General features: G+C 47.8%; 1 protein-coding gene across 1 annotated transcript in view; it reads left to right on the top strand.

Moving 5' to 3' along the window:
• FGF18 (fibroblast growth factor 18) overlaps positions 1-22,544 on the top strand; it is a 75,325-nt gene that overhangs the window by 16,072 nt on the left and 36,709 nt on the right. The window contains exon 4 of the mRNA XM_087760085.1: positions 13,199-13,379. Coding sequence (XP_087616211.1) covers positions 13,199-13,379 — 181 coding nt within the window. The remainder of the gene's footprint in view (positions 1-13,198; positions 13,380-22,544) is intronic.

Here is a 22,544-nt window from a genome sequence, read left to right as displayed (position 1 = left end):
GGCACAGCAGCGCTGGGCATCTCTGGGCCCCTGCATGAACAGGGCAGATGAATCTTACGTCCCCTCTGTCCCCAATTCTGTGAATTTTGGGTTTTGATACAGCTGTGTACTTTGCTTTTTAAAAAGCAAGGGTTGTGCCCCTGGCTCTTCCAACAGTATCACAAGTCAGGGCTCATCTGATAGTCTGTATGGATATGGTGGGTGAAGTCCAAGGACAGAGAATATGTCATGACATATTGGCAGTGTCACTGACAGGTGGCAACTGGAAGGAGAAAAGGAAATGCCCAGTGGTGGTTGGTATTTTATTGGGTTTTTCGACCTGAGGAGAAGTCGCTGTCTCTGTGAAGCGTAGCTTGAAGTTTGCAGCGATCTTCTTCACATACAACTCCTTTTCCTGTTTTGACATTAAAAGCTTCGGATCAGCCTGGCATTTGGGGACGGGCAGGTCCACGGTGAGCCCTCGTAATGCTGCGAGGCATCAGCCACGTCCAGCAGCACCAGCCCTGCTGTCACAGGCTTTATTTCACTGGGTTGGGATGGAGAGTCCCGAGAGGCTGTCCCCCAAGCTGGGCATCCCCATCGGGTGTTGTTATTAGGCTCTGAAAGAGAGCTCAGCCCAGAGAGGCAGGACTTTTCCCCCTCAATAACTACTATTAGCAGGCTGGTATTCAGGAGACATGTAACCATGGAGGCTGCTGTGCATTTACCAGTTTCCAGTGATGTTTTGGTAGTGTCCATAACATGGATTTGATACTTGCCCTGAACCTGCAAACGTCTCCCTTCAGAGCGGTGCTGCTGGAGATGGTGGGAGTAAAGAAGATGCTCAGCTGAATGATGGAGAAGACAAACGTTAAATGTAGGAGGGGAGGGTGCAAGCTACGGGGGGGATTTTGGGTCTCAAACAGCTAATGTCAGCCAGTCCTAAAAGCAGGCATGAAAAAACTGGAGGCAGGCTAGTGGGAATGAACGCAAGGCAGAAGTGAGGTATCAGCAGCACAAACATTCCCAGTGGAACGACTCCTGCAATTTCAGTAAATCCCCTGATTGGCCTCCAGTTATTGTTAGATGGATTAACCTCCCTGTCCTTGGTCACAACCATTTTCTTATATCCCAGCACTGTGTGGAGGCTGCCAAATCATCGGATGAGTGAGCAGTGACACCTGAGGAGGTCCCTTTCCCCTTGGCACCTTCCCGTGTAGGGTCAAGAGGTGTTATCTTGCCAGAATAAGCAGGAATGGGACCAGTTGGAGCTTAGTAAAAGGTTTCCAGAGAGGAAACTCAGTAGAGGAAAAGTGGCACAGGATAATTTGATAGGGTCTCCAGGCATCTCTGCTGAATCGGCTGTGTGCTTTTGGAGAAGCCACCTTGCACGGGAGATCAGTGCTTGGGAGCTACTGTCCAGGGAGACAGTTGTTAGCCACACCTCGATTTTCTTTGCAAATGCGATGGGAAAAGGTGTTTTGGAAATCCTGCCCTGAACTCATGTGTGCTGCTCGGCAGTTGCCATGTTTTACCCTAGAGGGAGTTGCTTTTCTGCAGCGGGAGCAGGGATCTGTGTGTTCCTTGGACGATGTCAGGGGACCGGGATGAAAGGAGCTACCGGGGTAAACATCAGATCGCTGCTGCAGTGCTGCCACTGCAAATGTTTATTGCTTTTATGGCGAGATCAGTCTCTGGTGATCTGTCTCCTTCTGATGGTGGTGTTTTCCCAAGTATTGCTTGGGTTTCCCATGTCTTGTGCTTTTGTGTTTTCGTGGAGGTCCCAGCTGGGCTGGTATCGAGCAGAAGAGCCAGAGATGTCACCTTGGACCTGATGGGCCCGTGCTTCAAACAGGCATCGTAAGTCCTAGGAGTAAATGACTCTGCCTTTTCCAGGGTTTGGAAAACCCCGACTGGTTTCAGGGGAGTGGGCTTGAGGTTTCTGCTCTGCCCTACTGCCCTGGCCAAACGGGTTTGCAGCTGGAGCACCTGCCCTGGGAGGAAGGTGCTGCTGATGGAGGGAAGGAGAGAAAACATCAGGAGTGCTTTGAACCTGGCAGGTTTTTCAGTAATTGGGCTCAGGTCTCGTTTGAAGAGACGAACAAATTGCTGGTAAGTATTTTTAGTGGGGTGCCTGCAGCTTTTGTCCCAGGAGCACCCCGCTGGGAGGACTGTCCTGGTCTCCGCTACAACCCAACCGGCATGGCCAAGGTGGGCTCCTCCAGCGCTGTGTGCGAAACGGGGCGAGGAGCCGAGGGCGACGGGGACAAACCGCCTGCTCGTCCGGCAGCACCCCGGGGATGAGGGGTGACAGGGGAGGGGCAGCTCCCTCACCCTTGTTTCTCACCTTTGCAGAGCTCCCTGCGCTTTGTGCAAAGGCTTTTAAGTTGTTTGAGAGCAAGCTGGCTGCTGCTGCTGGTCTGCCTCAAAAGGGACTTCCTCCGCGGCTCGCCGGGCGGGTGATAGGTGCTCGGACACGGGTTACTGTGCTGCTGCCTTGGTGGGGACCGGGGTTGCTCTTCGTGTGTTTTGGGCTGGAGAGACTTTATGGTTTCCTCTCAAGGTTTTGTTTCTTGAATGCCTGTTTCAACTGCTCAAAAACACTAAGAGACAACTATTTGGGACAGTTTGAATTGCTGAATGGTTTTAATTCCTGCATATCAGGGCAGTTTAATTCAGCAGGAGTATTTTCTCCATAAAGAAAAGAAACTTTTTTTTTTTTTTTTTGTTAAGATAGTGAAGACAGTTGTAGCAAGCCAAGCTCCCTGAATCCAGCTGCTGGCTTTGTGAATCCATGATCTCACAGAGGTTGGTTGGGGCTGTTCTGCAAAGCCTTGTTGCAGTTCTCTTTGCAGCAATGCCCGTGCCGTGAGGAGGGACACAGGCATGAAACTACTTCTGAAAAATACTTACGTCCTGGTGCTAGCAGCAAGGAGCGGTGACAGCAGCACAGAGCCATGCAGGGATCCTGGGTCATGCGTGGCCCATGCGAAGCCTGAGGGACATTGCCACCAGTCAGCAGAGCGTGTGGGGAATTACTGAACACTGAAACTTCCCCCCGAGCAGAGAGTGCACCCCTTGCGAGGCACGGCGGGAAAGGGGGGAATTGTTTTGGGTTTTGTTTTGCCCTCATTGAACTTGACGGTGTCGGAAATAACTGCAGTGATGTGGCAACGATGGGAGCTTAGCTTTTCCCCAGCAAAACCATCTGGGGAGAAATCATGGTAAGAGATTTCAACCATAAAGGGGAATATTTTGGAAAGCTTAGGCTTGGGGAAGCAGTGATTTTTGCAGATCGGGACTGTTGTGAAGGCTGTTGTAGTGTAACACATCCTCCAGAGCTGATCCTGTCGTCTCTCCATGGATTGTGTGTCTCAGGGTGGGTTTGATCTGCATGGTAGGACGTGTCCAGAGCGATATACGTGCAGTGAGGTCTCCGTCCTGGGGAGGTGCGAGGGTTTCTGCTGGCAGCAAGGTTTGGGTTGCTGTGATCATATGCTGTCCAGGTCCAGGCCGTGTAGTTACAAGGCAGTGCTGTTCAGGCAATATTTGGCACCAAAGGGGAACAGACCTGAGCGGGTGGCTGGAGTGGGAGATGGCAAGTGGGGCAGTGCCTGGAGGGGACCTGGGGGCTTTGCCCTGTGCTTGGGTGGCTCTGCCAAGGTCTAAGGTGAGTGGCAGAGCTAAATAAACAGTTGGGTATAGCAGTCCAGCTTATTCCTGTGTTTCTTCCAGTAAAAAAAAAAAAAATAGTGCAGTAGTAAATGGGAACGTTGTACATTTTGGAAAACGAGGTGCTGAACATGGGAACAAATTTGGAGCCCTGAAACCCAGCCTATCCAACTTCTGTCTGGCGAGTTTGGCAGCTACAGCATTAACCCTTGCAACTTCGTGCAGCCGAGGCTGCACAGAGATGCCCCATGGAAGCCTGAGGCGACCTCATGAAACCACCATGGAAATATAATGTATTTCAGTAAGCAAGGGAGGAATCTGTTGAGCTGTTAGTTTGGTTTTACTTTAATATCCTCTATTTTTTTCCCTACTTACCTTTTTGAAACTCCCATTCTTATTATTCTGGAATCATCACCCTATTTCCTGAAAATATAGTTTCACTAAGATGTAGTTGGATTTTTTTAAAATGGAAAAGCAGTGGATCTTGTGGGTCAGAGTTGTAGCATTCGAGCAAAGCTAAACTGCTTTGCACCCCGTGTGGGCCCTAATTCTCCCTGCATCAGTGTCTCTTCCTGAGACAAAATCACATGGATAAATGACAACTTTGAGTCAGGATTGCTGAGATTGCTTTCAACTGGTATCACAGATGTCCTACGAGACCACAGGACATTTTAAAGCCCTGTCGTGATCTTGCATCCCAGTTTGGGAACCCCAGAAAGGACAAGCAGAGTTACTTGACAAATGCGCATTTCAGCGTGTCCATCTGCTGCATGGAGGATCTCAGTTTTCCACTTGAGACCTCGGTCTACTGACGGTTGGCCAACGCTCGGAGCCGCAGAACCGAGCACCTGCAGATCCCTTTGGGTATGCAGGGACCCGCAGGGACCCTTCGAAATCGTCCTGGGGGAGATGAGGTGCCAAAGCTGGAGTGGTTACGTCTGCGTGGCATGGGGTGGCTTCGGGTCGGACCTTCCTTCCAGTGCCGACCTCCCTCGCAAGCCCTGGGCAGCGGCTTTGGAAGGCAACGTTTTGCCAGTCGCAGTGGAAGTCAGAAGGACCACCCAGTTCTGATAGGGGCAATTTAGAAAGGAAGGGGAAGATTGTGAAAAGAGGGGCAAAGGGGCACAAAGGGACGGGGAAAAAAAAAACCCCACCGCTGAACAAAAATGAAGATCAAGACCGCTGTTAAACACACTGCCTGCGAGGGAGGTCTCCACCGTGCCTTTTCTAATCTAGAGCCAGCAAGGATTGTATTAACAGCTTCAACGCAATGGAACAAATTAATCCCTGATGTAATTGAAATCGGTGAGGTCTCACAATAGGTGAGTTTGACCCAGTGGGATAGAAATAGAACAAGTATTGGAATGAAGGAGTGAAATGAAGTCACACTGTTCAGCCATTGGTATTTCATTCCTAGAAACAAAGGCCAGACAAATGCAGAGAATACATGGCTCTGCTGGGCATGGTTGAAAGCTGCTCAATAATATCAAGCTTTGAAGGGATATTTCTGTGTGGAGAGGAAGTATATAGCAGAGATATAACAAGCATTAAAAAGAAAGACAAAGAAAGAAAGGAAGAAAGAAAAAGCCCTGCTTGCTCGTTGCCTGATTGATAGCTGTGGTAAAATAATACCAGCCCTGAATTAAAAAAAAAAGATATATCACAGCTGGAGAAAAATAAGAAAAAGAATTAACGTCTGAATTGTATTTCTGGAGAATCAAAACTGTCAGGAGCTCGTGGCGAGAGGCAGCGTCCTGCAGATAGTCCTGCAGCTCAGATGCGTGGGGTTGGTTTGCTTTGGTTAGCACAGGTAGCAGGAACTGGTCCCACTGGGAAAGAGGTGCCTTTTGGTGCTGGGAGGTGGCTCGGTCTCGGCCCCTTCGGCGCTGCTGCACCACGGCACACGACGCAGGCTCCTGCGGGGGGGGGGAAGGTGGACGCTGGAGGGGTGGGCTCCCTCTTGCAGGCTGCTGAGCTGCTGTTGCTCATGGTGATTATATTAATAATGTGACTTGGGGGCTGCAGCCAGTGACCCGGTTGTGAATCGGTGAGAGCAGGCGGGAGGTGGAGACGTGGAGGACGGGGGTGTTGGAGCCCATTTAAGAGAGCTGCACTGCAGCACTTCAGCAACACTGTCGTGCTGGGCTTTGCACCGGCAGGCAGCGCTGGCTGGAGGCGCCTTCCCTTCCGCTGGTTGCACGCGAGTACGGCTGGCGTTTTAAAAGTCATTAATCAAGGCTGAAACCCTGCTCTTCCCCAGACTGAACCGTTTCCCAGGGTGGAACAAGTTTAGAATGTCACCATCTCACAAATGGTGCCTTTTCACAGTTCTGGCTAAGGCTCACTCCATCATCAAAAGAAGAAATTTGGTTTTCTCGAAGGTGGCATCATCTTTCTCTAGAAAATGGCCAAATACTGACTGATGGGCCATAAAACATTCGTTTCCTCAAACTCTCTCAGATTCCAGTTTTTGGCACTCCCTCCCGCCTTCCTCGTGGTTTCGTACCAGGCTCAGTAACGCTGTTGTCTGCCATCTGAGGGTCGATGGGCACGTTGCTTTGGGGGAGCTGGATAGCAGTGGTACATGGCTTGGAAAGCTGGCGGGATCTCGGGGAGATGCTGGGGAGTTTGGCTGAGCGATAGCTGTATTTCTCAGGGGCTGTGTGTTTCAGAGAGAAGGAAGGTCTGATGCTGCCTGAGGAGATTTAATGTATGGCCTCTCTGAATGTGGCAGGCAGCTCTCTGGAGAAAAGGAGGCTCCGCTTGCAGAGCAGCTTTTGGATCCAAGTATGTGTCACCTCGCTGAGCTGTATGTCCCCTCTTCCAAGCCCTGGAAACGTCTTCTCTTCGGGTCTTGTTTAACATTTCTGAAATCCAAAGGGACGGGCAGGCTCGACCCTCTCATCACCCTGTTTCCTTCTCCTTTCCAGCTCCGTCCCTACATGCACTTCACTTAGAGTGCATTAAACAAAGAGCAAACGTCATTGAATTTCGCGTACTGCAGCAACTTGAAAGCGCTCAAGTCAAAGAAACGAGGGGCTCGGGTTCAGAGCATATCTGTACAGGAGTGGGGAGAGCTCTGGGTTTCTCCCCGTGATGGGCTGATGTCTCCTGCATGGGCCCATGCCAAGGGAAAGCTCGGCACCCGTCCTCGCTGCAGGCAGGAGCTGCTCTGCGATGAGGGCAGACGCAGGAGGGGAGGTGGGGTGGTCCGGTGCTTGGCTTTCTTCTTTTCCCAGCATGGTAAAATGGAGGTTGGGAAGAGAGCGGAGAAAGGGAATAGCCTGAACGCATCGCAAGGAGAAGCACAAGGGGGAAAAGTATTATTCAAGCTAAAGGACATTGTTGGTACAGAATAAATGCATGTAAACTGGATGTAAATATACAAGGTAGAAAATTAAGGCAGAGAATATTAGGGAAATGTTTCTGAAACAGCCTTCTAAGGATGCAAAGATAAAAGATGGTTCATGACTCCAATTTATGAATGGGCTATAGAGCAGTACAGCGCTTGTGGAGCGAGACCTTTTGGCATCTGGGTTTTAAATAGGACATTCATGCTTGTCCGATGAAATATTTCCCCCCCCCAAAAAAAAAAATCAAAAAGCGTTTCAAGTGAAATACTTTGTAAACACCATTGGTGGAGTCTTTTGTGGAGTCTCATGGCTGCATCGTTTCGCACAACCACTTCCGTGGTGTACCACGTTGCCCTTTCTCACAGCGCATCCTGGAGGGTATGCAGTCATCATCCGAGGTGACATCTCCCAAGACTGAGAGTGCAACTTAGCTTTTTCGATATTTATTTTTCAAGGAAAAAATGTTTTTCTGTGGATAGCAGGAAGAAACAACCACCAAAACAAAGGTCTAAGTTCTGTTCTTTTGAAAGGCTTAGTTACATTTGTGCAATTCTGGCACTGTCATGCCATAGCCTCTCTCCCGTTGGGTGCACAGAGATTCACTCCGAAGTGCCCTCTCCCTTCGCTCCGGGTTCCTGCTGCGCATCTGAATATGGAGCTGCTTTGTGTTAGATGAATTTCCAAATGTGCTTCTAAGCCCGAAGCGCACATCCACTTCTGTCTGGCTTCGAACTAGGCTCTGTAACCTGAAGGTAACAATATCCTGGTGATGGATTGACTTTGCAGTTAAGAGGAGGAAAAAGCAGCAAATAAGGAGTGCATTGCGTTTCACTGTATGTGGAGGATGGCTGTCATGGTGAGCTAGCAAATCCCGCTGTAATTGGCATAGAGGAATTTTGCCAAAGTTGTGGAAGCAAAGTGGTTTGTTACTTGCCTTTGTGGGCTTGAGAGAGGTCTGTCTTGGATATCCTCTTGTTGACCTTATTGAGTTAACTTTCATGTGTTTAGAAGGTCATGGGGAAAATCATTAATATTAGGTTGATTTGATGGCTGAAAGGTAATAAGTATTTCCTGCTTATCAGATGGGGTTTGAAAGGACTTTGAATAGCTTGATTTGTTTATCTTTTGCAATCGGTACGGCCCTTAGTGAGAGGGATTTTGTATTCCTAGTTCAGTTTGGGGAATGACATGTGGTTTGCTGTCTGATGAGGCTTGGAGGCTCCGTAGGGTAAAAAGCAAAAAATCAGGAAATTCTGAAGTCCAGCTCCCAGCTAACTTGGCCATGCTGTGGGCCTTGGACGTCTCTTGCTGTAACGCTTTATGACATGAACAATAACAGATTAACATCCCCTTTTACTGGAAAGCTCAAAATAGAAAATTCGAAGTGCGTAGAGGCTGGTTGGATGGAAAGCCAAATCCCGTAAACACGGCTGGGCACCGCGAGGGTTTCATTGACCTTGGCGGGGCTGTGATTGCTTTCCGTTCACAACAAGGCATCAGTGTTTGCAGAGATGGGGCACAAGCTCGCGCAGGACTAACATCGCAGTGCTGCTGTCAGAGGCTTTTGCTGTTGTGGAGCATTTCTTGGATTACCTAATGGTGAAACCTTAGGCTGCATCAGCAAAATGGTCTTTCCCTCGCCCTCCATCTGGGATTTAACAAATAGGAGAGTCATTCTTTAAGCTGAAGGATCATTGTAAAGCCATTTAAAATGAAATCCACTCATTGTTTGAGAATCATTCGGCAAAAAAGCACTTGAAAATCTCCCAGTGTGGGCTGTCTGAAGACAGATGTCGTTTCTGCTCTCTGTGTCTCTTTGGAAAGGAGGTAGGACTAAATGCTCCCACCTTGAATGACTGGGCAAGTACAACGGAGAGGAGGGAGAGCTGCCTCTTTTCAGGAGTGAGGCATTTCTGATGCATCAGTTGCTTGAGGTGATGGTTGCTTTTAAAAGGAATGCTGTTTATTCCCTCGCATAAGCTCTGTATTGCCAACCGTATTTTTAGGATGTCTTCGTAGCTGTATATTAGCACTGAAAGATGTAGTGATAAATAAATAATAAATGGATGAGGAACTGATTGAAAAAAAAAAGAGAGGAAGAATAAAAATGAAACCAAATTTGATGCTCTGTTTTAACTGGGATTTTGCAGACTATAAACCATTGGCAAAGAATGAGTTATATGAAACCCGCTATCCCGAGATGGTGAAGTTGTCCTGCATAGACAGCGGCCCATACCAATTGGATAGATTTGCAGTGTAGACCACAATACAACCCCAAATCTCACCAAAACGCTGGAGGAGATAAAGTAACGCAGGAAATCCTTTTCCTGTCCCTCGGAGTGTCCCACAGGGCATGTTGCTGGTCGGGAGTTAGAAGGTGCGAGCAGCCCTTCGTTTCAGGGACCCGTTGTGCTGAACTCTGGATCCAGAGTCTGTAGGTTTTGCTACCTACAGCATGGATGCATAGATGATCAGATTGAAAGGCCAAAAAAAAAAGGTGGTCATTTTGTGTATGATGTTTTTATATGCGGTAATAACGTATTCATAATAAAAAAAAAAAAAAAAGAAAAAAAAGATTTCCTTTTGCTTTGGTGAACAGAAGTGAAAGCCCTTAACTTTTCAAGTGGGGCTGGGACTTAAAGGCATTTCTGCATTCGTTTTTGTGTGGTTGTGATTGTTACGGAAATGTATTTGGGGGTGGATGGACTTGGTTTTAGGTGACCTTCTTGAGTGAGTGTTGGCGATCAGTTACTGAAGGAGGCATATGTTACTAATTTTTTTGAGATTTATGAAAGAGAGTCTCTCTTATGGTATATATAAATGGACTTTCTTATCTCAGTAAAGTTAGCTGCTTGAGGGAGTATACTCTTTAGGGCAGGGATACTGCGAGAATGGATTTCAGCAATGATCAAATATGTTTTATCTCATGAAATCGACACTGTATGAAATTTTATTTTAGAGTATTGATACTGTCTGCTGCGGGCCAGATGCAGCCCAGGCTGGCACGGCTAATTCACCTTGGCCACGCTCCAGCAGAGCATCCTGTTTCAACAGAGTGCTTAAGCCTATGCTTATCTTTAAGCAGGCAGCTCAATCCTGGTGCTTTCACTGCTGCTCTGGACCACGGCTTCTTGACCAGGGGACAGGTCAGCTGCAAGGAGAACCTGTAGCACGTGCTTTCTCCAGGATTTCTTTCCCTGGGTTAGAGCTGGGCCTGTTACTGGAGAAGTGGTGGAGTGATACACGCTTGGGCTGACTTTATTTCAGGGGTTGGTGTCCCCTGCTGATCCCCGTGTCAGGCTACTGCTGGGCTTGGACAGGGGGTTGGGGTTGTGGGTGATGCCGGCCAGGCCCTCGGCTGGGGAAGGAGGAGACGTCACCCCTCTGGGCTGCGGCGTGCCCTTCTTGCGAAGGGAGGAGACGCTTCGTTAGCTGATCTTGGGCAGGAGAACTGTGACAAACATGCGCGGGCGGGTTCGTGGCATGCTCGGAGCTGACCACAGCGCCGGATGGCTCCATGGGTGCTCCAGAGTCCACCCGGGCACTGTGGCTACGGGCTGGGGCCTCTGTGGTCTGAGGGCTCAAGAGACAATTAAAAGAGAGAATTAAAACACGTTTTGGAAAACAGATTGCCTTTTCTGTTTGAAGTTTCCAAGAAAGCAAAGCAACCTGCCCTTCCCCCCGCTTTGGATCCCACCTGTTTTGTTTTTTTTTCCTAGAAAAATGTGAAATTCATTAACATGTGGTGAAAGCAATGTAACGACGTCATCTTGATTTAAAATCTGTTTTAAATCTTAAAATGACGGAGCCAGAATCTTAACTGCAAATAGCCTTGCTTTTGTGGGTACGAGGCAGACTGTCAACATTACTCGAACATCTCTGTTTTTAGTAGTTTAGCATCCTTTGCAACAATACCATTTGAAAAGAAAGCAAGATGAGATGTAGGAAGAAAAAAAGAAATGCATATTGTTCATGTCAAAAGCCAAGTCCTGCTGGCTGTGCTCAGACGTAGCCGCGGTGCCTCGGGAGAGGAGAGCGAGCAGAGCCTGGCTGGGTGACGGCCATGAGCTCCGTCAGCATCCCGCGGTGCCCTCCTGGCAGGTGCCGTGGCTGCTTCTCCTCTCGCGTCCTCAGCTTTGGGTCACGGCTTCTCGCTGCGCTGTTCTCCGAGAGTGGGAAATATTGCTGTGGTTAATCGTGTAATTCTTGTCTGTCACCTCTGTCGTCACCTTGAATGTCTGTTTAGACCCAGCGTCGCCTTGAATCTCCTTTTGCTCGGCCTGCGCATTTAGCTCCTGCAGTCTCCTCCTGACTTCTGACAGTAAAATAAGAGAGTTAAATCACTTTCTCTCCTAGGACCTGGGATTCGAAGAGCATAATCCCGGCATTTAATAAGGGCAGCAAAGGCGATCCTGCAACATCCCTGTGAACCTCATTGCTGTTGCCACTGTGTTGAATATAATGTTTTTGTTTGGGTTGCTTAGTGAAGGTCTGGTGCTAAGCAGCATTGCCTGCCCAAAGTTTTCCTCCTGCTGCTGATCTGTGTGTCTACTCGATAATTGGAAATGCTAAAAAGTTCTTTTGAGGTTTTGACTTTCAGGGAGTATTTGGCTTCGAAATACACGCTGGTATGAGATGACATATGCAGGAGGCTGAAGTGGGGCCATTTTGCGTGTCGTGGCCACTTGCTCTTATGAGTTTTAGCCTGGAATGGACCTGAACGAGGATTTATTGACCCTTTTTCATTTGCATTGCCAGCTCCATCCCCACACCACTATATCAAAAGACTGTTGCTTGCAGGCTAGGAGGAGAAGCGTGCCGTAGCGGAAACGCGTTAGGAGGAGCAGTAGTGACCCTGCTAGGAGTAAATGTCATTCCTCTGCCAGTCCCAAACCTAGGCATCATTAAATTCCCATGTGATTCTTATTTTGTGATGGATTTTGTCTCTTACAGGCAAGTGGTACACAGCATTAGAGCTCCCCAACAGCGAGTAGACTTTGAATGGTCTTTGTCTTGGTCAAATTAAAAATTGCCTATTGTGCCATGGTTTCGTGTGTGTGCCACTCAATAATCTTTTGCTTTTGGTTTCTGAATGATTTCTTGTCCTGTGGAAGGAGTCTGTCACCAAAGTATTCTCCATCTGTGAGCTTGGAGTGGGCAGCGTGGATGTTGTGGTGCAAACGCTCTCAGGGACAGATCATGGAGCAATTTCTGGGCTTTCGTATTCTTTGGGTGTGAAGTGCTTTCGGGCACGTGCTGCCCAGCCTCCCCTTTGGGAGGGCATCTTGAGAACATCTGGGTTGTCTGGTCCTCTGACCCTGGGCAAGGCAGGATGACTCTCTGGAAGCAGATGCAGGAGTCCTGTTTTGGTGTTTCTTGGGAACAGTTAAGATAGGAAACAAGAGAAGGGCAGATGTGTCAGAGAAAGTTTCTGCTAACATTTTAAGGCTGAAGTGAACTAAGGTTAATTTAATCCATTGGCCAGAAAAAAACAGATTAAGTGGCTCAAGAGATCAGACCCCTGCTTGATAACGGCCTCGCGGCTGGACGTGCTGCTTTGGCTCTTGCTGGTCCTTGTGATCCATAGATGGTCACCAATGAGCTGGCTTCACTGAAAAGCAGAGCTGGCAAGAAAGTTAGGCTGAAGAGTGCCTGCGTACAAATGACACTTGTATCGTAGTAGATTTTATGCCTGCGTGAAGTGTCCAGTCTGCTAATGTCAGCATAAGTAGTTTTTCCCCTGGACTTTTTCCCTGCAGTTCATCAGGGGAATCAATGCAGCTGCTGAAGGCAAAGCACAAATTCTCTGAAATGAAGCTGCCCGTACCCTTTCTCCCATATGTGTCTATGTAACCCGGTAGAAGCTATGCATATGCAAAGGAGAGCCTAATTTATGGCCAGCGTGGCTGATGAGGATTAAATCAAAGCAAGACTGAGCAGAAGTTTTTACTCAAAAAACCCCCACAGTTTGATTGTAAAAACCCAGGTTTGGTTTACTGAGAGCCAGCTCTGGCTAGAATTACATGCAGAGTGCCTGATACCGCGGCCGCAGCTGTCAAGCGAAGGGCAGCCAAATCCAAGTCCTCGTGCGCCACGTGCCCGTTGGCAGGTTGGTCCGCAGCCTTTCTGTCCAAGGTGCTTGTTTTGTTTCATGGTCTGTCCTGTTCTCTCTCCCCCTCCCCATCCGCTCGCAGATGTTTGCTGCCGAGGAGAATGTAGATTTTCGGATACACGTGGAGAACCAGACGCGAGCGAGGGACGACGTGAGCAGGAAGCAGCTTCGGCTCTATCAGCTCTACAGCAGGACAAGTGGGAAACACATCCAAGTGCTCGGCAGGAGGATCAGTGCCAAAGGAGAAGATGGAGATAAATATGGTAAGAATATTTATGGGGATCCCCCAGACTCCAGGTCAAAGGCTTTAATCCTGTATGTTGGGCTGCGAACCTCGTGGGAGAAAAATAAGGAGAGCAATAAAAAACAGGATAAAAGGGAAAAAAACCTTTCCAGGTTAAGAACATAGGATTTGTTGTGTTGGAGCAGGCTGTCAGCCCGGCTCCCAGCTGCAGGCTGCTCCCACAGTAGAGTCATGCCCCAATTTATTAGTGTATGATGGCGCTTGAAGAGAAAAATCCTTTTCTGCCCAACAGATGAGCTCACAGCGTGTCTACTATAATTCATAAACGATACTCAGGTTGGTGATTGGGCATGTTCTTTCCCCACAAACTCTGGGCTCGAGTTTGGGTGAATCCAGTGCTTCAGTGAAGCACTTTCATCTTTCTAGGCAGGGGGGATATTTGGTTTGAGCTGAAATTAAGCAGACTTTGGAGATTTGAGAGTACCCCAGAGCTTAAGTTGGATCTCAGGGTGTGTGGATCCTGCAGGAACACAAATAACTGAACTTCCCCTGGGCTAGCAGCGTGTTCAACTGTTCTCATTGTGATTTGCACACAAGCAACATGCTAGAAATGCTGCTAGCAGGCTGAGTTACTAAAAAAACTCTCTAATTCTGGTACATTTTGAGACGGTTGTGGCAGAGATACTTTTGCTCAAGTTGGTTGCTGGAGGGATTTTAGGGCTGTTCAGAGAACTGGTCCTTTTTCTCATGGATGTGCAGCCCTGGGCATTCATGCGTTGCTGCAGAGGTGTGTGTTTGCAGTGGCTAGCATGCATGTTCACGTGAGGTTGACTTCACGTGCAGCGCTGGTGAGGTGGAGGTGGGCTATGATGACGGCAGGTCAAAACCTGGGAACGGTTGTTCCCTTGGGGAGCTTCAGACAGGATGAGGTACACGCTGTGCCTAGCACAGAGGGCAGCTACTGCCACTGCCACCGCGGGCGGAGGAGCGGAGCAATGTGCCACAGGCGGTGACAGCTAGAAAGCACCTGGCTGGTGTGAAAGGAACCCCCACGTCTGTTGCGTGGAGTCACCCAAGCTCAGAGAAAGCCCTGCCCCGAGCTCTCATCAACCTTGTCCTTTGTCATTCCCAAATTTCCAGATAAAACAGGAGTGGAAAGTGCCACTTGGCTGCTAATTATTGTGTCATTTTATTGCATTCATCCTCTTAAGGTTTGATATGTAAACTAGTCGCTGCGTGCTCGCGGCTGGCTTCCCAGGGAACGCTCTTGCCCACAGTGGCTGTCAGGTAACGTGATGTAGTTTTCCTCTCCATAAAAGAAGGCGGCATTTACAGTGGGGTGCAGCAGGGAAGTGTGCCCGTGAGCAGCTGACAAGTGCTAATTTATGTGTCAAAGCCCATCTTGTCCCCTTCATACATATGCAATCGTGTCTGAACAACAAATCCTCGCGCAGGAGCGTGCTCGTGACCGGTGGCGATGCTGCACAATTGCAGAGCCTGAGATTTCCCGTCTGGGGGGCTCCCCGGTGCCTGCCTCACTGCTTGCCACCAAATCCTCTCTGCTCCTGGTTGCTGGCATCCTTCTAACAACCCGGAGTGCTCCAGCCGTGGAGGCCATTTGCTGACACCCCCGCCTGCTCCCTCCTCCTGCCTCCTAATAAAACTCCTTGACGCATCAAGCTGCAAAGCCTTCCCATCCCTAGCCGTGCTGAAAGGTTATGGAAATCTGTTCATCATCTTGCTTGACACTTAGAGCATGATAATCGGGGAGACAGTGAGGTGGGACATGGAGGTCCAGGATGTGACCACGCAGAGCTCCTAGCTGTGATAATGAAGGGGGGAGAGATGTCGGAGTTACTGAAGTGAGAACCATCTGTGTTACAGCCAAAACTGGATACAAAGGCAATGACACAGGATTCATTATGTGCTGGGAACCCCTCCCCCGAGGCATTATTATGGAGTAACCTTTGATCAAGACCAGAGAGAGGCTTAAACCAGGTCTGGGGATCTCAACAGTTGCAAACTTTTGATCCACATCTCCGTCTTGCTGGTCGGATCTGCTTCTGAAGGAGGACACCTTTCCTCTCATGCGGCAGATGGCTGTTTTTCCTCCTGCCCTTTCTCTCTTCTTCCCTCTTTTACTGCCTCTGGGCTGGCAGGGTGACTCAGAGCCAGGCTTCGCACTGGGGAGTGCCCAGCTCCTTTCTTGGCTCCCTCGCCCTTGCAGACGGTGCGGTCTCCCACAGCTTCTCCGCTGTCTTAACCCTGTCCCCACTGACAGGGGAGATGGTGGTGGAGGTGATGTGGATTGCTGTCCTTAGGATTACAGCCCGGGGAAGGCTTTGGGAGGGCGAGCAAGAGCCAATGTCTGAGAAAAGGCAAGAGATGTGGGAAGAGGTGCCCGTGAGCTGGCTCCAGCCCTGAATTCTCCCAACAGCTCGGTCCCGTTAAGAGAAGGTAACATTAGGCAAGGGCAACACAGCCTCAGTCAATGTGGGAAGCGCGGTCGAGCGGTGCCTGTGGCTGAAGTCCATAGTGCTCATCACCAGCAATTAGCACTAGCCAGTTTTAAGGATGGGAGAGCTAAAAACATTTTAGCACCTCTTTCCCCTCTCCTCCCATACATTCACAACTGGTTAAAAAGAACAGTGTCCAAGTGAAGGGATGCTTTTTTTCCCTCTCTCTCTCTTTTTTTTTTTTTTTTTTTTTTTTTTTTACATATACAGCTTCCAAATGGCTGGCGTTGGAGGGTTGTCCTGCCTTTGAAGGGAGATTAGTTTTATTGCAAGGTTTTATTGACTTCTGTAAAACTTCTCACCTCTTGGTTGAAGAGAATGCCCAGAAAAGAGGGGAGGTGGCAGATCTCAGGCAGCGAATTGCTCGTTTCCAGGCAGCCACCATGAACACAGCAAAATGACCGGCCAGCCCTGGTTCAGGGGGAGAAGATACCTCAGGGCCGAGGGAATCTGGCTGGAGGAAGCCCCCTTGAATGTTTTATCCGGGTCTGCAAATGCCATGTGCAGGGAAAAATGCATGCTCTGCAATGCATAGTTTTGCTGGCATAATAATTTCGGTATGTAATTTTTGGTTTATGTGTTCTTCGGGGCCAACATCTGGCCCCATGTGTCAAATTATTAAATGGCAAATTAAGTCAGTTAATAGAATTAATTGAGTCGATGTAATCCTTTTAATCAGATGGATTTGATCCCTTCTCAGATGAATTAGAATCCATTAACAGATAAGTCAATTATTGGACTAAATTAAATCTAATAATAATGCCTGCTGCTCACAGCAACACTAATTAATCTAAATACACTTACCTATCTCCCAAGGTTTTTTTTTTTTTTTTTTTTTTTTAAGGCTTAATTGATGTTCCTAAGTACTCTGAGATCTTTAGATAACAGACGACCTATGTGAGCAAAATATTATCTCTTAACAGACTATAAACTAATTAAAAGACTGATCTATTTACAGATTGCATTTTTACTTTAATCTCTTCAACCTATTCAGGAGTTTGCACCAGCCCAGAAAAACAGTATTCCTGTTATAAGCTGCTTATTACTTTACAGGTTCCTAAGTGGTCCTTTCATTCAGAAAATGAAAGGGGGAAGGAGAAAAAACAACCATTAAAGTGCTGACAAAAAAAAGAAAGGGACCTGGAACCTTTATATTCTACCTCCGATAAATGGTACAGATAGGGAAGAGAGGGATCAGTGACCTGAAACCTTAGATCCTTTCATTTATTTTCATTTCACAAAAGGCAGAAGACATTCTATCCTGTTTGTTCACGATCTTTGTATCCGGCGCAGTTGGGGAGACAGAGCTCTCTTGCTTGGGTGAAGGCATTTTTTGCCTCATTTATATTTCACAGCCATGTGATTTTTGTTTCAATTTGTCCCCGGCTACTGCTGTCCTGCGGGGCGATGAGAAGTGATAGCCATCAGGAGAGAGGCGAGGGGGGTGTGAGAGGGCTTTGAGCTTGCCCTCTCTGTGGAGGTAACTTTTATTTGCGGCGAGTGCTTGGGTGTCCTGAAGGCTGGGATGCGGTATATGTAGGTAGATTATTAGTCAGTGTATTCCAGATTGCTATCCAGTAGTATTTTGTCCATTGACCTAGTCTAGCACAGTTTAAAAAACCTCTTGGGTCCCCTAGAAGGTTATAAAACATCTATTTTATAAACCTTCTTGTTTATAAACCTTCTAGTCTATAGCATGGAAGGCTTTGTTTGAGGACACCCCTTGCCAGGGCAGCGCACAGGTATGGCACCTCTGCTTCTCGGCATCCCATCGCGGCCAGCGTTTTCAGCCGCCCAGGGGGATGGGCCCTGAGCCAGCAAAGTCCTCGAAGACTCCCCCTGAGTTCAGTGGGCTTTAGCTCAGGACTCGAGAGATGCTCGTGAGATGGGACGTTTGGGGAGCTTAACAAAGCATGGGTTTGCTAGCAGGGTCTTGACGAATCCGGGGTCAGGCAGACCAAGGAGGGAAGCAAATTCAAGAGGCGGTGTGCATGCATGACGCCATGCATGACACCTCCACGTGTCACGGGCGTTCCTGGTACGGAACATCACACCCTGTACCCATGTGCTTTTTTGGGTGGTATGGGGAAGGCAAGGAGCCCTCCTTCCTGGGGCCACCCCGGCTGGGTGATGTGCTCCGCAGCTCACAGTCCCCACCTTCTGTTCTAGCTGGAGCTTCCCGGAGATGCCAGTGGACAAGCCCATGGAGAGCACATTACAGCTGTCTAGACATCAGCCACACTCCATCCCGCCAGAGATTTCATTTGTGGTAGAAGTGGGCTCTGTTCCATGAGGAGGTGTAATATGTGTGGAAAATATTATTATAGCAAAATAGCCTCCTTTAATTGACTCTAAATTTTGCAGGATTCCTTCCTAGGTTTGGGTAATCCTGTGCTCTCCAGAATTAATGAGCTGACATAGCACTTCTTCGGGTTTGGCAGCCTGACAGCTAATTTAGAACTCCCTAAACTCATTTCACTAATGACTCCCATTTGTTCTATCTCAAAGCCTGGAAACAAATGCAAAATACCAGTGCCATTGTCCCATCTTTAGCAAGTCATTCTTTTCCCTCAGCATTTCTGGCACCTTAACAGCAAGCTGCCTTGGGAAACCTGATTAACCCTTTCCCTTCCTAGAATAGTTAAAATCAATTTTGATCCCCCTCCTGGGAAGATCAGGAAGAAAAAACTAAGCTCATTGTGGCTGGAAGGCGCAGAATTAACCTACAAGAAAGACGGGAGATGTAGCCCAAGTAGTAATTGGGGTTAGTTAAATATAGCTGTATTTCCACAGGCTGGGCATTCAGAAACCTGCTTTTCTTCCCAGGAGCCAGGTATGTGCAAAGGGGCTGTGCGTCCCAGTGCAGCTCAGCCCCATACCCAGCATGAACTGTGATTTGCTTTGTAATTTATTCCGCAGAACCATCAGGATGGCTGTTTCCTATTTAAACGACGTATCGCTGCCTCCAGTCTCTTCCCATTACAGTTTTGACATGACAACAAGACAAATAATTTTTTTAAAAGACCTTTTATCTTCTAAACCATTTATTTTCACTTACTTAGCCCGGGGGCAGAGCTGACCTCAGCGTAAGGGATGATCATTCACCATGGCAGCTGTACAGTCATATGGGTCCTGGGGACTGGCCTGAGCCGGAGAAGCCTTTGCCGTCCAGCTGCTGTGTTGTGGCTCTGGCTTTTTTCCCTTCTTGCCCAACATCCCTTGATTGCTTTATTTTTTTTTTTAACCTCAAAATGTCTCCCCTTCTCATCTGCAGTGGAGCAGTAGCGAAGTTTTCCTTTGAAAGCAGGTGTGGGATGAACTGAAGTGCTGCCGCCGGCGCGCTGCTGTGTTGAACCACGCGTGGGGCGGCTGGAGCTGGAGTTGGAGCTCCCAGGCTGGAGCCGGGGCTGCCCTCACCTGCCAGGCGACTCTGAAAGGTTCAGCAGCCATTTGAAATGCACTGTAAGCATCTCACACAAACCATCTGTACATTTAAGACATTTTTATTTTTTATTCTGCCGTATTCTGTGCCTGTGCCAGGGCAGGGGAAAGCTCTGCTTGGGCGGGATGAGAAGTTTGGGAAGAAAAATCCAAGCCTTTTGCTTTTTGAGTCATGATGAACCTATTTCAAACAACATATTTGTTGCCAATTTCCTTTACTTTGGTTTCGATAGCTGCTACCCCAAACTCCCACTGCGGCCAGCTTCATACCTGAAGTTCAGCTCCTTCTGCAGCGTTCCCTGTTTTGTACCTGTAGTAACAGCAGAAGCTGGTGTTTATTTTTTCATCCGACACTACAGTGATTTGTGATTTCCCTCCTTCTGGACCTTGAGATAGCTTAAAGAGCCTTGACTTTCACAGAAAAAAAAAAAAAAAATCACCTTTTAGCTCTGTGTCCAAACTTCAAGTCTCATAATCACTGATCAGGGTTTGGAAAACATAGGCCTGTCTGTCAGTAAATATTAGGGACCCAGAAATAACGAGGAGAAATAATTTAGTGGTCTGCTGATAATTTGTCATTTTTAATTTCTGTGTGGAGTGGAAAGCGAGCTACAAAGTGAAAAATCTTTATTTTCATGCAAGTCATAAAAGGGTTTTTTTTAACAGTTTGTGTGTGTATATAATTCTGTGCTGTGATTTAAGTGTTCCCATTAGAAATGCAGAATAGGAAATAGGATCCCATCTGTGAGCAATTTAAGAGGAAGTGAGACAATGGAGTCGATTGCTGCTTCAGTTTAGATAATCAATACAAATATTATTAGTATAGTGATTTATCTTCCGAGACACTTTATGAAAATGTGAATGCCAGACCCTGAAGACAGGTCAATATGATATTATCTGTTCCTGCCTTGCTGTGATTATGGTTTTTTCCCATGAAGCTCAAGCAGCTGCTTTGCTAAATGTTCTTCCCTGGCTGTGATGAAATAACGCAGAAACAAAGTTAGGGCTTCCGTTTCTCCTCCGTGACTCTGGAAAGGCACTGTGCATATCAGCACAAAGATTACTTTTATCTGAAATTTGTACCTGGGGACTGCAGGGTGGATACTGGGAGATGATCTTTAGGATCCCATCCAACCCAAACCATTCTGTGATTCTATGATGAAGTTCTGGAAGAAGTTTGCATAATTTTAAATATATTTCTAGGCCATGAGTGGTTCTGTGCACAAATGCTGAGAGAGCTCCTTTGAGTTTATTGCAGTTGTTTTATGTTAGTGTCTGTTATCAAGCCTTGTATTGTGGTACCTGAGGGTTTCCCATATCTAAGCATTTGGCCAGTCATGAATTCAAGTCGGTTCTTGGGATGCAATTAAAAGCACCCTGCACATAGGCTAGTCTACATTTCTGAAAGGGTTTTTTAATTGCTTTTACTTTGGAGAGAGGGGAAGGAAAACATTGTCAACAAATTGTCTTGTAATTTTGGCTTTGGTGTACATTACCGTGCATGTTGTCAAGTGGCCCCTGCGATTTGTCCTTCATAAGAAACGTTTGGAGGAAATGAAAAATGTCAATAGCCTTATTAAGAACATGCCTAATTAAAGACAGGATGGGAAATTCAAAACTTGGTGTGTAGCTTCTGCTTGAAGATAACATGGGATCTCACTAGGTTGCCGTTTGAGAGACCTAAAGTGAGTAGCTTGCTTTGCTGGAGGCTTGATGTTGGTGGCGGTAGCCAAGTCGCTCAGCTGGAGCATCTCCCGCACTCCACTTTGCCCCGCCTAGGTGGTGGGACGCTGAGGCTGGACCCTCTAGACAGTGGAGAGAGAAGGACCTTTGCTCCTCATGTATAACAAAGGGGCACGAATTTCATCCTCTCAGTCTCCTCGTGTGTCCCTCCCTCATGTCCAAAACAAGGGTTGCACCATTCCCTCACCTCATAGATGTGCCGTCAGGATAAAAGCAATGCAAATGGAGAGATGCTAAAGCGATGGTGGTAATGGAGACCACATCGGTTAGCCTGGTTAGAAGTAATTATTTGGTGTTTTTAGATGCTGTGAGACCATTCCTGTTTTCAGGTTGAGGTTTCCTCAAGAAAGGTGTTAGACTTTATAAAAAAATAAGGTACTTGAACCGCTCAGATTTCACCTCAGCTCTTTCAAAAACCAGATAGTCAGGAATTTCCGCAGCTGCGAGGTGGAGCACAGCAAACATTAACAACGCCAGTAGCATTGCGTGGCCGTCTGGAAGAGGAGGGAAGAGCCTGGTCCCCTACAAAATTGCACTGAGCCTGAGGCTCGGCGGAAAGGTGAAAAATAATGAAGCTCCGAAGAGGAGAAATTGCTGATGCATGACGCTTGGAAATCTGGAAGAGTCCAAAAAGGGAGCTGAAAATACCCCCCAAAAATGACTATCTGTGGCTTGAACGAAATAGTGTCCGATCAGCATTCAGAAACCGCTGAATTCAGGCCGTTCCAATACTGGCATTTTCCAGACTGCCTGCCAGTCGGATGCAGAGGAGAACACGTGTAGAGCGTCTGCGGTCTCAGCGCTCGCAAGAAGGGAAGGCGAGCTGGAAGTAAAGGGAGTGAGAAGGCCCAGTAAAAAAACTCCTATTTTTTCTTACTGTGAGGAAGAGAAGGGGTTGAAAGGAGATGGTTGCATGTCTGCACTCTGTGAGCATCCCTTTTAATGAGCTGTGCCAGCAATAAATAGCACACACTTTGGTCCCTGATGAATTTTAAGTATTTTCTGAATGCCCGTAACAGACAATTCATGCTTTTATGGTGATGTAGGAGCTGAGACCTTCTAAATGTCTCCTGAGCTTTGTGTCCCTGACTTCTGCTATAGTCGCTTTGGGGATGTGCCTGTCCTTTGCTGATGCTACCTGGAGTGGTTCAGCTTGAAGAATCACTGGGTAGCATTCGGATTTATTTTGCCCTCGTCTCTGAGAGCTGAAATGAGTGCCTAAAAGGCCTTCTCCTCCTCTGCATTCGCAGCTGCCAAAAAGGGCGCCTTTCTTCCCAAAGCAATAAGAAAAAAATCCTGCCATCTGCCGTGACCCTGCCGCCTTCTAGCTGTAACGAGTTTTGGGTCTTCTCCAACAAGCAGTTTCCCAGCGATCACAACTGGATGGCAGCTGTGCTGGCTGGAAGGATCCAGCCCCAGGTAGTGCCGTGGAGAGGAGTCCCTTGTTCCCTGACGCTGCTCGGCTGCTTCTGTTCCTCATCCAA

This window comes from Nipponia nippon, unplaced genomic scaffold (genome assembly GCF_047370975.1).
Source record: "Nipponia nippon isolate SJK-2023a ecotype South Korea unplaced genomic scaffold, ASM4737097v1 scaffold_21, whole genome shotgun sequence".
Taxonomy (NCBI): domain Eukaryota; kingdom Metazoa; phylum Chordata; class Aves; order Pelecaniformes; family Threskiornithidae; genus Nipponia; species Nipponia nippon.
The sequence above is the reverse complement of the archived record's forward strand: the minus strand, read 5'-3'. Positions and strand labels throughout refer to the sequence as shown.